Source organism: Grammomys surdaster, unplaced genomic scaffold, assembly GCF_004785775.1.
Source record: "Grammomys surdaster isolate TR1022 unplaced genomic scaffold, NIH_TR_1.0 213, whole genome shotgun sequence".
Classification (NCBI taxonomy): domain Eukaryota; kingdom Metazoa; phylum Chordata; class Mammalia; order Rodentia; family Muridae; genus Grammomys; species Grammomys surdaster.
This window is the reverse complement of record NW_021604658.1, coordinates 3763056-3775567: the sequence shown is the minus strand read 5'-3', so window position 1 is coordinate 3775567 and position 12512 is coordinate 3763056. Positions and strand designations below refer to the sequence as shown.

The following is a 12512-nucleotide window of genomic DNA, read 5'->3' as shown; positions in this document are numbered from 1 at the left end:
AGTAGAAATATCTCCTTAATATTGAATGATGTGAACTTACATTTAAAAACTATATTTAATTCTTTGCAGGGAGTTCTGGAATATAGTGCTTGTCTAGAATGTTTATGGCCCTGGGTTCAAACCCTAGTACTAACACACATACACACACTCATTCACGTGGTGGTTAATTATCTACTTCATATTATCTATAATTACCTGGAAGATGGCTTTCCATCTCGATTAGGCTAATTGAGATGGGATAACCTACCCTCAGGGATAGCTCACCCTAAGCTGTGGATGCAGTGTGACCAGCTGCTTTACGCTCCTGCGATCTTGTTCCCTTCCCGTCTACAATGGAGTGTATGGTAGAGCTATAAGCCAAAAGGAACCCTTCCTTTTCTCAGCTATTTCATCACAGCAACTACAAAAGTAACTAAGAATTCATCACACCTATGTATATATGTGTTATTACTTCTCTGAAATTCACATTTAACTAAGAACCTTATATTTTGCCTAGGTAGCTACCTTATTTGTCCATTCCTGAAAAATTGCAATTTATTTCTGGGATCCCATAGTTTACCACATGTCTTCCTGGCACTAAACACTATGTAGATTTAGCCAGGATCCCATCACATATGTTCTAAGGAGAATAGATGGGTAATTCCCAGTAAAGTGAGTGTCACTCAAGGTGCAGAAGTAGCTTTCTTTTTCAGTGCAGAGGAGTCTCAGGGCTTTGAGCATGCTGGGTGAGTGCTTCTTGCAAGTGATCCGAGCCAAGCCATACTCCCAGCCTCAGGCTCCTCTCTGATGCTGTTACTGCACAATGGTAGGAAAGAAATCCTACCACAGAGTTGTAGTTCCAGAAATCCCATTACTTCTATTGAATGATAGTGCTTTGAGATGACAAATCATGGTGTTTGAAAGTCATTAGACTGGAAAGTAGTCCTAGGGACAGTGTTTAGCACCTAAGAGGTAGTCCTGTTTATGAGATCCACATGTATGTTTATGATACAGAAGAGATACATCTAGAACCAGCTAGAAGGTTGTTTGCTTATGGTTTGTTGAGACAGGTTTTCATGTAGCCCGTTCTGTCCAGGCACTGTTTAGCCATGGACGACCTTGAACTTTTATGTCCTCATTCCTCTACTTATTGCGTGCTAGGATTAAGGAAAGCACCACCAAATCCAGCAGAACTTTTTTGAAAACATGCTAGCTTGTTTGATATTATGTAAAAATAAGGGAAATGATCACTGAAAATAAAGTAAGGGTTTGTAATAGAATGTTATTTTGTGGGAAATTATAATGTTTACAATAGTAATAAACCACTATGTACTGTACAAAATAACAAATAATTTGATCATTCTTATAGCATATAAGTCTCATTTAAAAAAAAAAAAAAACTAGGCTGGGCATGCTGGCTTCTGCCATTTGTGCCAGCTATTTGGAAAACAGGTGGAGGGAAGATAAGTTCAAGGCCCTCAGCTAGCCTGGGGAACTTGGTAAGAATCTGCCTCAAAAAAATAAAAATCTTGTAAAGCTGCTATTGCTGTTATATCAGTATTAAGATGTCCCTACTTTAAATTGTTTACTAATTTTTATCGTAGAATTTATATACTTTTTTACTGTAAGCACTTGTGTACTCTGCACATTGTCTGGTTTTATTAAACTACTGTTTATCAAATGCGTCTAGCGTTCATGTTGTTTTGTTCATTTTGAGACAGGGTCTCACCGTCTAGCTGGGCTGGCTTGGAACTCCTTATTCACAGAGATCCACCTTCATCTACCTCTGGAATGCTAGGATCAAAGCTGTGTACCACCACAACACATTATGAGGTTCAAAAAAACAAACAAACAAACAAAACCAACAAATACTACACGAAAGACACGGGGGCTGATGAGATGGTTCGGCAGGTAAAGGTGACTACTTAACAAGCCTGGTGGACCTGAGTGTAATTCCTGGATCCCATATAAAGATGGATGGAGAGAATCAATTCCACAGTGTCGTCCTCTGATGCTCACTGTGACATGCGTGACATGCTTCTCCACATACATCATGTACATGCACCCAGTAATTACTAATACTAATAATAAATAAAATGTTTTCTCTCTGTCTCTCTTTTTTTTTAATGAAAAGAACTGGGTGTAGTAGTACACACCTTTAATTCCAGCATGAGGGGGATCTCTGTGAGTTTGAAGTAAGTCATATATATATATATATCAAGTTTGAAGCCAGCCATACACAGTGAAACCCTGTCCAAAGAAGAGAAAAGTATATTGGCTTGGGATGTAGCTCAGTTGGACCACATACAAAGGTCTGGGTTTGATCCCTAGCATCGAATACAAATCAGGAATGGTTCTGAATACCTCTAGGAAGTTGAGACAAGGTCAGTCAGAAGCTTAAGGCCATCCTCAACTACATAGCAATTCCAAGACTGGTATGACTCAAATGAGAAGATCCTGTCCCAAGAAGTAATAACAAACAACTATGAGAGAGAGAGAGAGGGGGGAAGAGAGGTGGAGGACGAGGAGACTGGGATCATTGAGATAGCTCAGTAGGTAAAAGTGCTTCCATCAAGGCTGACAACTGTTAAGTTTTTTTTTTTTACCACTTTTATGCGTACACGTGGGTGTCTGCATGTAAGTAAGTGCACTGTGTGCATGCCTAGTGCCCAGGAACACCAGAGAAGCTTTCAAATTCCTTGACTGGAAGTATAGGTGATTGTGAGCTATCTCATGTGATACTAGAAACTGAACCTGGTCCTCTGTGAAAGCAGCAAGTTCCCTTACCTGCTGAGCCATCTCTCCAGCCTATGCCTGACAACCTGAAGATCCCAGATGGCAAACTAGTTCTTTGGCTTCTATATGTTAATCATAGTATGCACATTTATACTACACTATGTGCACACGCACACACACACACACACACACACACACACGGTATGCACATTTACATACCACACACGCTATAAATAAATAAATGTAAAAATGAATAACCAATAGACATTGTAAGTGCTATGAAAAGCAATGCTATCATCACTTCCCTAACATTTAGTAATCACTGGCCTGCTTGTTACAGTAAATGGCTCCTGACTCCATCACCCAAGAATGGGATTACTAAAAATTTCTCACTAAAAATGGAGGAAGGCAGAAAAGGAATATGATGTTTAAAATATATATATTTAAAGGGACACCAAGATGTCTGAGTGGATAAAAAGCACTTGCCAAGCAAGCCTGATGATCTGAACTGAGTTAGATCGCTGGAATCCATAGTGGACGACGGACCAACTGCAGAAAAGTGTCCTGTGATCACATGTGCATGGTGGCACTTACACACACATGCACACATAGCAGGAAGTAAAATAATATATATTTAAAGATCCATTTATTTCTTAAGTTCTTCTTAGTTAAGAGTTGTTGAGGTACTCACTTCAGCAGTTCACATTTGAAAGTTGGTAACCTACAGAGAAGATTAGCATGGCCCCTATGCAAGGATGACATGAAAATTCATGAAGGGGTCCGTATTTTAAAAAAACAAACAGAGGTTGGTTGAGAAGAATTAATGGAATCCAAGTATAATTTAGTATTTTAAAAACTGCATGCACAAGGTTCAGTCCCCAGCATTATATACAATAAATATTACTATCATGACTTAAGTCTGTGTCCCTCTGCTGTAGGCCTTTACTTCTTGGTGTGTTTGCTTGTTTTGTTTGTTTTGTTCTGTTTTGTGGGCTATAGATGTAACCTAAGGCTTCTTAGCAAGTGTTCTACCATTGGGCTACACTCCCATCCTAAAGACTTAGCACAGCACTATGCGCAGTGAATACTATGTGTTTATGCTGTTTTATGGCTGCTATTTGACTTTCTAAGTAAGAATTCCATGAATGTAAAATGACCTAATTCTATGTCTAAAACCAAAAGTATTGTAAGAAATGAAAAGTGTGGATGGTGTACATCTATAATGCCAACACTTGGGAGGAAACGGTAGACCAATCAGGAGGAACAAGAGTTCCAGGCCAACTGAGTCTACAATGGAGGGGGGGAGGGAGGAAAGAGAAAGAATCTATTACAAATGAAGGGGTAGAGCATTTGCCTAGCATTCACAAAGACTTGAGTTAGATCTCCAGCAACACACACATACTATTTATATTTCCACTATGTTAAATTGCTAGATTACAATTTTCTACAATTTGTTTGTTTGTTTGCTTGTGTGTAAAGACAGGGTTTCTCTGTGTAGCCCTGGCTGTCCTGGAACTCACTCTGTTTGCCAGGCTGGACTCAAACTCAGAGATCCACCTGTCTCTGCCTCTCAAGAATTTCTATAATTCTTTTGTTGTTGTTTACCTGTTTGTTTTGAGACAGATCTCTTAAAGCTCAGGCTGGCATTGAACTTGAGACATAGTCTAGGATGATCTTGAACGTCTAATCATCCTACCACCTCCCAAGTCCTGGGGTTGTAGCATGGGCCACTATACACTTCTATTTCTTAAAGATTAATGTGTGTGTGTGTGTGTGTGTGTGTGTGTGTGTGTGTGTGTGTGTGTGGTTTTGCAGGCCATGGGTGCTGCAAGACAAGAGCTCCTTTTCTCTGCAAGAGCTGTACTTACTTCACCTGAATCATTGATCCATCGCCCCGGGCCTTCTTCCCCTATTTTGGAGCTAGGACCTAACTCTGTAGTCAAGGCAGGTCTTGAACACAAGCCAATTCTCCTGCCTTGTCATCCTGAATGTTGGAATCACAGAAGTGCAACAATATGCTTGGCTCGCTCTTCCTCCCTCCCTCCCTCCCTCCCTCCCTCTCTCCCTCCCTCCCTCCCTTCTTTCCTTCTTTCCTTGTTTTCTTTATGGAGACAGGGTCTTGGAATGTTATCAGGCTAGCAGAGCTACTGAGCTCAAGAATCCTCCTTCCTTGCTGGGTGGTAGTGGTGCCTGCTTTTAATCCCACCATTTAAAAGGTAGAACGGGGTCGGGGGTGGGGAGGAAGGAAGGAAGGAAGGAAGGAAGGAAGGAAGGAAGGAAGGAAGGAAGGAAGGAAGAAATCTTCTGCCTCAGAAGGAGAGGGGGAGAGAGAGAGAGAGAGAGAGAGAGAGAGAGAGAGAGAGAGAGAGAGAGAGAGAGGCATTCTCCTGCCTCAGTCTTCAGAAAAGGCGAGAGTATAAGCAACCACCCACACTGAGCTGTTAGAAGAATCAGTTGGAACTGTTGTGGGTTTTGGTGTATTCTTTTAAATTGAAACTACAACCAATCTAGCTTTCGACATCTCAATCTCTACAGTCTGGAATTGAGTAAACGTAGCTTTAAGACTTTGCAGGACACTAAAAAGCAAGGGGGGAGGGGGGGTGGGGTGGAAGGGTGTGGTGGGGGCAGGGACAGACACTCGGAACTAAATTGAGAGAAAAGCCGGGCCTAACACACGGAGGAGGGATTTCACAATAGGACCGGGTGGGTTGGGATTAGAGAGGGACCGGAAGGACGCTAGAGGAAGCTCCTTCTCCGCAATGGCGGGGCCGGTCAGCTTGCGAGAGCTTCTCATGGGGGCGTCGGCCTGGCTGGGCTCTGAGAGTCCCGGAGGCCCCTCCGCTGAAGGCGGGGGGAACGCGGCTGGCACGCTCGAGCCCCCGTGGAGGGAAGATGAGATCTGCGTGGTGGGAATCTTCGGCAAGACGGCTCTGCGCCTAAACTCGGAGAAGTTCTCTCTGGTGAACACTGTGTGCGATCGACAGGTTTTCCCACTCTTTCACCATCAGGACCCTGGGGATCCAGGACCTGGAATCAAGACCAAAGCTGTCTCTGTCGGAGAGGCAGGAGGAGCCGGGGACCCGGGGGCTGCTGCCGGGGATTCTCTTCGCGGAGGTATGGCTACGGCGGAAGGAAACCGAGCTGAGCCAGGTCCCCAGGACTTTAGTCTTCTGCAGGCCTATTACAATCAGGAAAGCAAAGTTCTGTATCTTATTCTCACTTCCATCTGTGACAATTCACAGCTTTTGCGTGCTTGTCGGGCTCTCCAGAGCGGCGAAGCTGGAGGGGGCCTCTCTTTACCGCATGCAGAAACACACGAGTTCTGGAAGCATCAAGAGAAGTTGCAATGTCTCAGTCTCCTTTACCTCTTCTCTGTCTGTCATATCTTGCTCCTGGTCCATCCAACTTGTTCCTTTGACATCACTTATGATCGAGTATTCAGAGCCCTGGATGGACTAAGACAGAAAGTACTACCCCTCCTCAAAACAGCCATTAAGGATTGTCCAGTTGGCAAAGACTGGAAGTTAAATTGTCGACCTTGCCCACCTAGACTCCTTTTCCTCTTTCAACTCAATGGAGCCCTTAAGGTGGAACCCCCTCGAAGCCAAGATACAGCTCATCCAGATAAACCCAAGAAGCACTCTCCTAAAAGAAGACTACAGCATGCCCTGGAGGATCAGATCTATAGAATCTTCCGCAAAAGTCGAGTCTTGACTAATCAGAGTATCAACTGCCTCTTTACAGTACCTGCCAACCAAGCTTTTGTGTACATAGTTCCCGGAAGCCAGGAGGAGGACCCAATCGGCATGTTGCTGGATCAACTTAGGAGCCATTGTACCGTAAAAGACCCCGAATCTTTGTTGGTGCCCGCACCCCTTTCTGGACCTAGGCGGTACCAAGCGATGAGACAGCACAGCCGGCAACAGCTCTCCTTCCACATTGATAGCAGCACCTCGAGTTCTTCAGGCCAGCTAGTGGATTTCACTCTTCGAGAATTCCTATGGCAGCATGTGGAGCTGGTCCTAAGCAAAAAAGGTTTTGATGACAGTGTGGGCAGGAACCCACAGCCTTCCCATTTTGAACTGCCCACTTACCAGAAGTGGATCTCCGCAGCTGCAAAGCTGTATGAAGTGGCCATTGATGGGAAGGAAGAGGACTTGGGCTCACCCACTGGGGAGCTAACGTCTAAGATTTTAAGCAGTATTAAAGTCTTAGAAGGCTTTTTGGATATAGACACAAAATTCTCCGAAAACCGGTGCCAAAAAGCTTTACCCATGGCTCATAGTGCCTACCAGTCAAACTTGCCGCATAATTACACCATGACAGTCCATAAGAACCAGCTTGCTCAGGCTCTTCGGGTATACAGTCAACATGCTCGAGGTCCAGCCTTTCACAAATACGCCATGCAGTTACACGAAGACTGCTACAAATTTTGGAGCAATGGCCATCAGCTCTGTGAAGAGAGGAGCTTGACTGACCAACACTGTGTACACAAATTTCACTCCTTACCTAAATCAGGTAGCTACAAAGTTCCTAACATTTTGCACTGAAAATTTGAGTTGTGCTTTTAGTATTAGTGTGTGTGCATGTATGGTGTGTGTGTGTGTGTGTGTGTGTGTACGGGAGTGTACCTGTGGAGGTCAGAGGGCAGTGTAGTGAGGCCAGTAGTCTCCTACATTTACATGGGTTCCAAGGATCTGGCTCATGGAGTTAGCCTTGTGCTGCAAGCACTGTACCTGCTGAGCCATTTTTTACTCTTGTATTAAGATGATTTGTTTGGTATGTATTGGGTTTTTTTTTTTTTTTTAAAGAGCTTTGCAGAAATTTTACAGGAAATACTTTTTTCTTTCTTTCTTTGTTTTGTTTGTTTTCTGTTGTTTTTTGAAACAAGGTCTCTGTGTAATCCTGGCTGGACCTGGAACTCACTATGTAGACCAAGCTGACCTAAAAGTCACAGAACTCCTCCTGCCTCTGCTTTTGGAGTCTATGTGCCACCATACCCAACAGATACTTTCTTTTTATTTTTAAAATTGTGTGTGTCTGTGCATGCGAACCCATACACAAATACGGTGTGTGTGTGTATTTGTATGTGTGGATATGTGACTGCATGACATTTATGTGGAAGTCAGGTTCCCTCCTTTCGCCCATGAGTCCTGGGTATGGAACTCGGCTACCAGTTGAGTCATCTTGCCAGCTCCAGCCCTAAATTTGATCTTCTGCCTCTAACATGAAAACATCCCCCATGTCTAATTTTCTTTTTATTTAAACAGTGAACTCTAGTGAGTTGGTGGATGGGAAGTTTTAAGTGGGATGAAGTTTTAGAAAATGCATGGCCACCCTTTATCCTAAAGAGTTTTTGTTAAATTTATAGGGATATATTGAAAAGAAAGATCACTCATGATGTGACACAGAAGGAAAAAACAATCACTTAGAAATTTGACTTTTTATTTATTTATTTTTGGGGCAGGGTCTCACTGTAGACCAGACTGGCCTTGAATTCTTAGAGCTCCCTCTGCCTCTGCCGCCAGATTGCCGCACCCGCACTGCAGATATGAATGAGACCCCAAGTCTCATCCTCAGTGCTGAAAAAGGGGAAATCTTTATTCTTGTGAATTTAATCAAGATGTTTGTTGTTTGCTTGTTTGTGTGTATATGAGTTTAATTGCCAGAAAAATTTGGGGAGTTGATTGTTGTCGAACACAAAGTAAACTTGGCTCTGCAGAGTCTTTGTGTGATTAATAATGATGGTTACACCTTCCAGGAGAAAAACCAGAGGCAGATAGGAACCCTCCTGTGCTCTACCACAATAGCCGAGCCCGCTCCACCGGAGCCTGCAACTGTGGAAGGAAGCAGGCACCTCGAGACGACCCCTTCGATATCAAGGCTGCTAACTATGACTTTTACCAGGTAGACTCTGAAGCTTTCCTTTTTTTCTTAACGACTGAATATTATCCATAGCAGAATACCTAGAAAAGCCAATGCAACTGCAATGATAAAGAACAAGGGCAAGTTCTTTACATGCACTTCTTGTTTTTTGGTATTTTAAACCATATTTTATACATATAAAATATATAAACTACTGAAATGATGTAGTTAGATTTATTTATTTTTTTTGTTTTGTTTTGTTTTGTTTTCAAGACAGGGTTTCTCTGTATAGCCCTGGCTGTCCTGGAACTCACTCTGTAGACCAGGCTGGCCTCGAACTCAGAAATCCACCTGCCTCTGCCTCCCAAGTGCTGTGATTAAAGACGTGTGCCACCACCACCCGGCAATTATTTTTAAAGATTTTTACTTATTTATTTGGAAAGAGGCCTCTTTTAACTAATTAACTAGTTAATTTTTGTGGCAAGATCTGTGTATTCTTGTCTGTTCTGGAGCTTGTCCTCAAACTCTCCAAGGGATCTGCCTGCCTCTGCCTTCTGAGAGATGAGGTTAAAGGCATGAGCCACCATGCCTGGCTTGAGAAGAAGCTCTTACTATCTAGCTCAAAAATATCCATCTGCACAGTCTTATTTGTTACTAGAATACCTCATCAATGATATTTTTATTTAAATGTTTATGTGTGTGAATGTATATTGTGTGTGCATCCCTGTGGAGGCCAGAAGAAGGTGTTGGACCCACTGAAGCTGAAGTTATTTGTCTTGAGTTTTTTGCATTTGTGTGCTTATGTCCAGCACGTGTGTACTTGGTGTCCACTGTCAGCTGCTGTGGACAATCTGAAGCAGCCTCTGGGATTAAAACAAAAACATATTCTTAGAATGTTTCTCTATTTTTCAAAGAAACCAAGGCTCCAAAACTCTCACTACATGTAGGGGACCTTTGACAGGCCCATGCAAAGGTGTGCCACTGAGAAATTATGCTGAGATATTTTTTGGGTGAGGGGAGAGCGAAAGGCCTTTTCAGAGTTGGAACATGAGGGAGAGATAGAGGCAGACAGACAGAGGAGACAGAGAGAGGGGGAATGGGAGAGAGAGAGAGAGAGCTGGGGCGGCTGGGAGCCCTCGTATGTGCTGCACTTAGCACACCTGGTGCACCTGCTGGAGGAGGGTGGTGATGTAAGCTGCCTCTAGGTCCCTGAGGGTAGGCCAATGGGAATGCCCAGTTGCTAACACCCACTAAAATTAGAAGGCGGCGTGGGATCCTCTGAGACAGGAATTATGCTTGTGAGCCACCACGTGGGTGGTGGCAATCAAACCTGGGTCATCTATAAGAACAAGTCCTCCTACCCACTGAGCCATCTCTCTACATCTCCACTGGTATGGTTTTAAACAGAAGTCAAAAAGAGATAAATTTCTGATTATAAAACCACTCCTCCAAAACAATTTTTTAAATTACTTTTTCTAAGTGGGTCAGTGCAGCAAATGTGTTCAGTACTCTTTCTAATACTTATCACACTAATGGTCACTGGCATTAAAAACAGAGCCCTGCTTAGAAACACTGCCTAAAGAAATAATACATACTGGATTCTTTTGGAATATAGAAATAGTTCTTGCTACTTCAGTACCCAGAAAATTAAATTCATATATTCATGTGAGGGGGGGTGGGGGGAGAACAAACCTCCATGTTCTTCTCTGCTCATCCACTGATTGCTGGTCTTGTTTGTTAAAGTGTAGTGTATGTTTACTTGTGTAGAGATGACTAGCTCAGGATAATCTGGACCTTGCTCTGTGGCCCATGCTAGCTTTGAGCATTGAGTTCTGCTTCACTCAGCCTGCCTCTCAAATACTGTGTTACAAGCACACACTACCCACTCTCCGATCAGTAAAATGTGTGTGTGGGGGGGTGTTTTTTGTTTACTGATTTAAATGAGCATACCAAGAAGAATGTATTATTTGAAATAAAAAGTCTCCACTTCTTATTTCTCTTTATAGCTTCTGGAAGAAAAATGTTGTGGGAAATTGGATCATATCAATTTCCCTGTATTTGAGCCAAGTACTCCAGATCCTGCTCCTGCTAAAAATGAACCCTCTCCTGCCCCAGCAGACTCGGATGCTGAGAAACTGAAAGAGAAAGAACCTCAAACCCAAGGAGAAAGCACAAGCCTGAGTTTAGCTTTGAGCTTGGGCCAATCAACAGATAGCCTAGGGACCTACCCAGCTGACCCACAAGCAGGAGGAGACAACCCAGAAGTTCATGGTCAAGGAGAAGTAAAATCTGAGAAGAGACCAAACTTGGTTGACCGGCAGGCATCCACAGTTGAATATCTCCCAGGCATGCTACATTCAAATTGCCCAAAAGGTCTCTTACCTAAATTTTCCAGCTGGTCTTTGGTTAAATTAGGCCCGGCGAAGTCGTACAACTTTCATACAGGTTTGGACCAACAGGGCTTCGTTCCAGGAACAAACTATCTTATGCCTTGGGACATTGTCATCAGGACTAGAGCTGAAGATGAAGGAGACTTAGACACGAACTCCTGGCCTGCTCCAAATAAAGCTATTCCTGGGAAGAGAAGTGCAGTGGTGATGGGCAGAGGAAGGCGGAGGGACGACATAGCTCGAGCTTTTGTTGGCTTTGAGTATGAAGACTCTCGAGGTCGGAGGTTCATGTGCTCAGGGCCTGACAAAGTAATGAAAGTGATGGGAAGTGGACCGAAGGAGTCGGCTTTAAAAGCCCTCAACTGTGACATGCCCCTGTACATCCTGTCCTCGTCACAGGGCAGAGGGCTGAAGCCACATTATGCTCAACTTATGAGGCTTTTTGTTGTGGTTCCTGATGCTCCTTTGCAGATAATACTGATGCCTCAGGTAGGAAATGCAACCTTCCCTTAAACGACAGAAAACAAACAAACAAACAATGGTTGGTGGTCAAACAATGGGGGCTTGGTGGTCTTTATGGGACAAAGCATGTAAGCTCATGTTGACTTGGAACTGAATGTGTAGTTTGATATCTCTACCTCCCAAGTGCTGGGATTATGTGTGTGTATCCCTCTTCTTTATCAACTGAGCTGTATCCCAAGCCCATGACAATTATTTTAATTTTTGTTTGTTTGTTTGAGACCGTGTGGTCCAGACTAGCCTTGAACTCTGACCCTTCAGTCTCTACCACCTTGCGGCTAGGACGGCAGAGGTTCACACCCACATTTAGTTTAGGCAGAGCTAGAGATTGAACCCAGGTTCCATGTCTGCTTGATAAGCAGTGCACCAACTGAACTCCTCCCGCCCTTTGCTTTTCTCACTTTTATTTATTTACTTATTTGGGTTTTTTGAGACCAGCTCTCTGCTGCCCTGGCTTTCCTGGAACCTGAAACACAGACTAGGCTGACCTAGAACTCAGAGTTCTGCCGTCTATGTGCTCTAGCACAGAATTTCCTTCCAGCCCCATATCTGCTTAAATATTTTATTTCCATTTTCTTATCTATTTATTTATTAGCTGTTTATGTGCTCACTGGTACGCTAAGCCAGCCCTCTACTCACTAAGCTAAATCCCCAGGTACCTAATTTCTTTTTAAATCCAAGAGATTTTTATTGCTTTAACGGTTACAGCTGTTAGTAAGAATTTGATTTAACCCTAGTTTACCTGATGATTTAGACGTACAGTCAAAAACAAAAACCAAACAAGCTTGGCATGGTGATGCAGGCCTTTAATCCCAGAACTCCAGAGGCAGGTGGATCTCAGAATTCAAGGGCAGCCTGGTCTACAGAGTGAGTTCTAGGACGGCCAGGGATCTGGGGAGAAAGATCCAGTATCAAAACAAAAAAACACAATCTAGCCAAATGGGAAAGAGAGCTGAGGGAACCAGACATCCACCGAGGTGAGGTGAGGTGAGGTGAGGTGAGGTGAGGTGAGGTGAGGTGAGG

At 43.5% G+C, this 12512-nt stretch overlaps 1 protein-coding gene and 1 non-coding gene across 2 annotated transcripts in view; both read left to right on the top strand.

Annotated features, from left to right (window-relative positions):
- Positions 1 to 3398: 3398 nt before the first annotated feature.
- LOC114625214 lies at positions 3399 to 3505 on the top strand. The gene has a single exon (XR_003712023.1). It is a non-coding gene; the product is annotated as a U6 spliceosomal RNA (small nuclear RNA).
- Positions 3506 to 5443: 1938 nt separating this feature from the next.
- The window catches only part of Smg8 (SMG8 nonsense mediated mRNA decay factor), a 7702-nt gene continuing 633 nt past the window's right edge, over positions 5444 to 12512 (top strand). The window contains exons 1-3 of the mRNA XM_028772393.1: positions 5444 to 7233; positions 8477 to 8622; positions 10587 to 11459. Of these exons, the coding sequence (XP_028628226.1) occupies positions 5475 to 7233; positions 8477 to 8622; positions 10587 to 11459 (2778 nt within the window). The 5' untranslated portion in view covers positions 5444 to 5474. The remainder of the gene's footprint in view (positions 7234 to 8476; positions 8623 to 10586; positions 11460 to 12512) is intronic.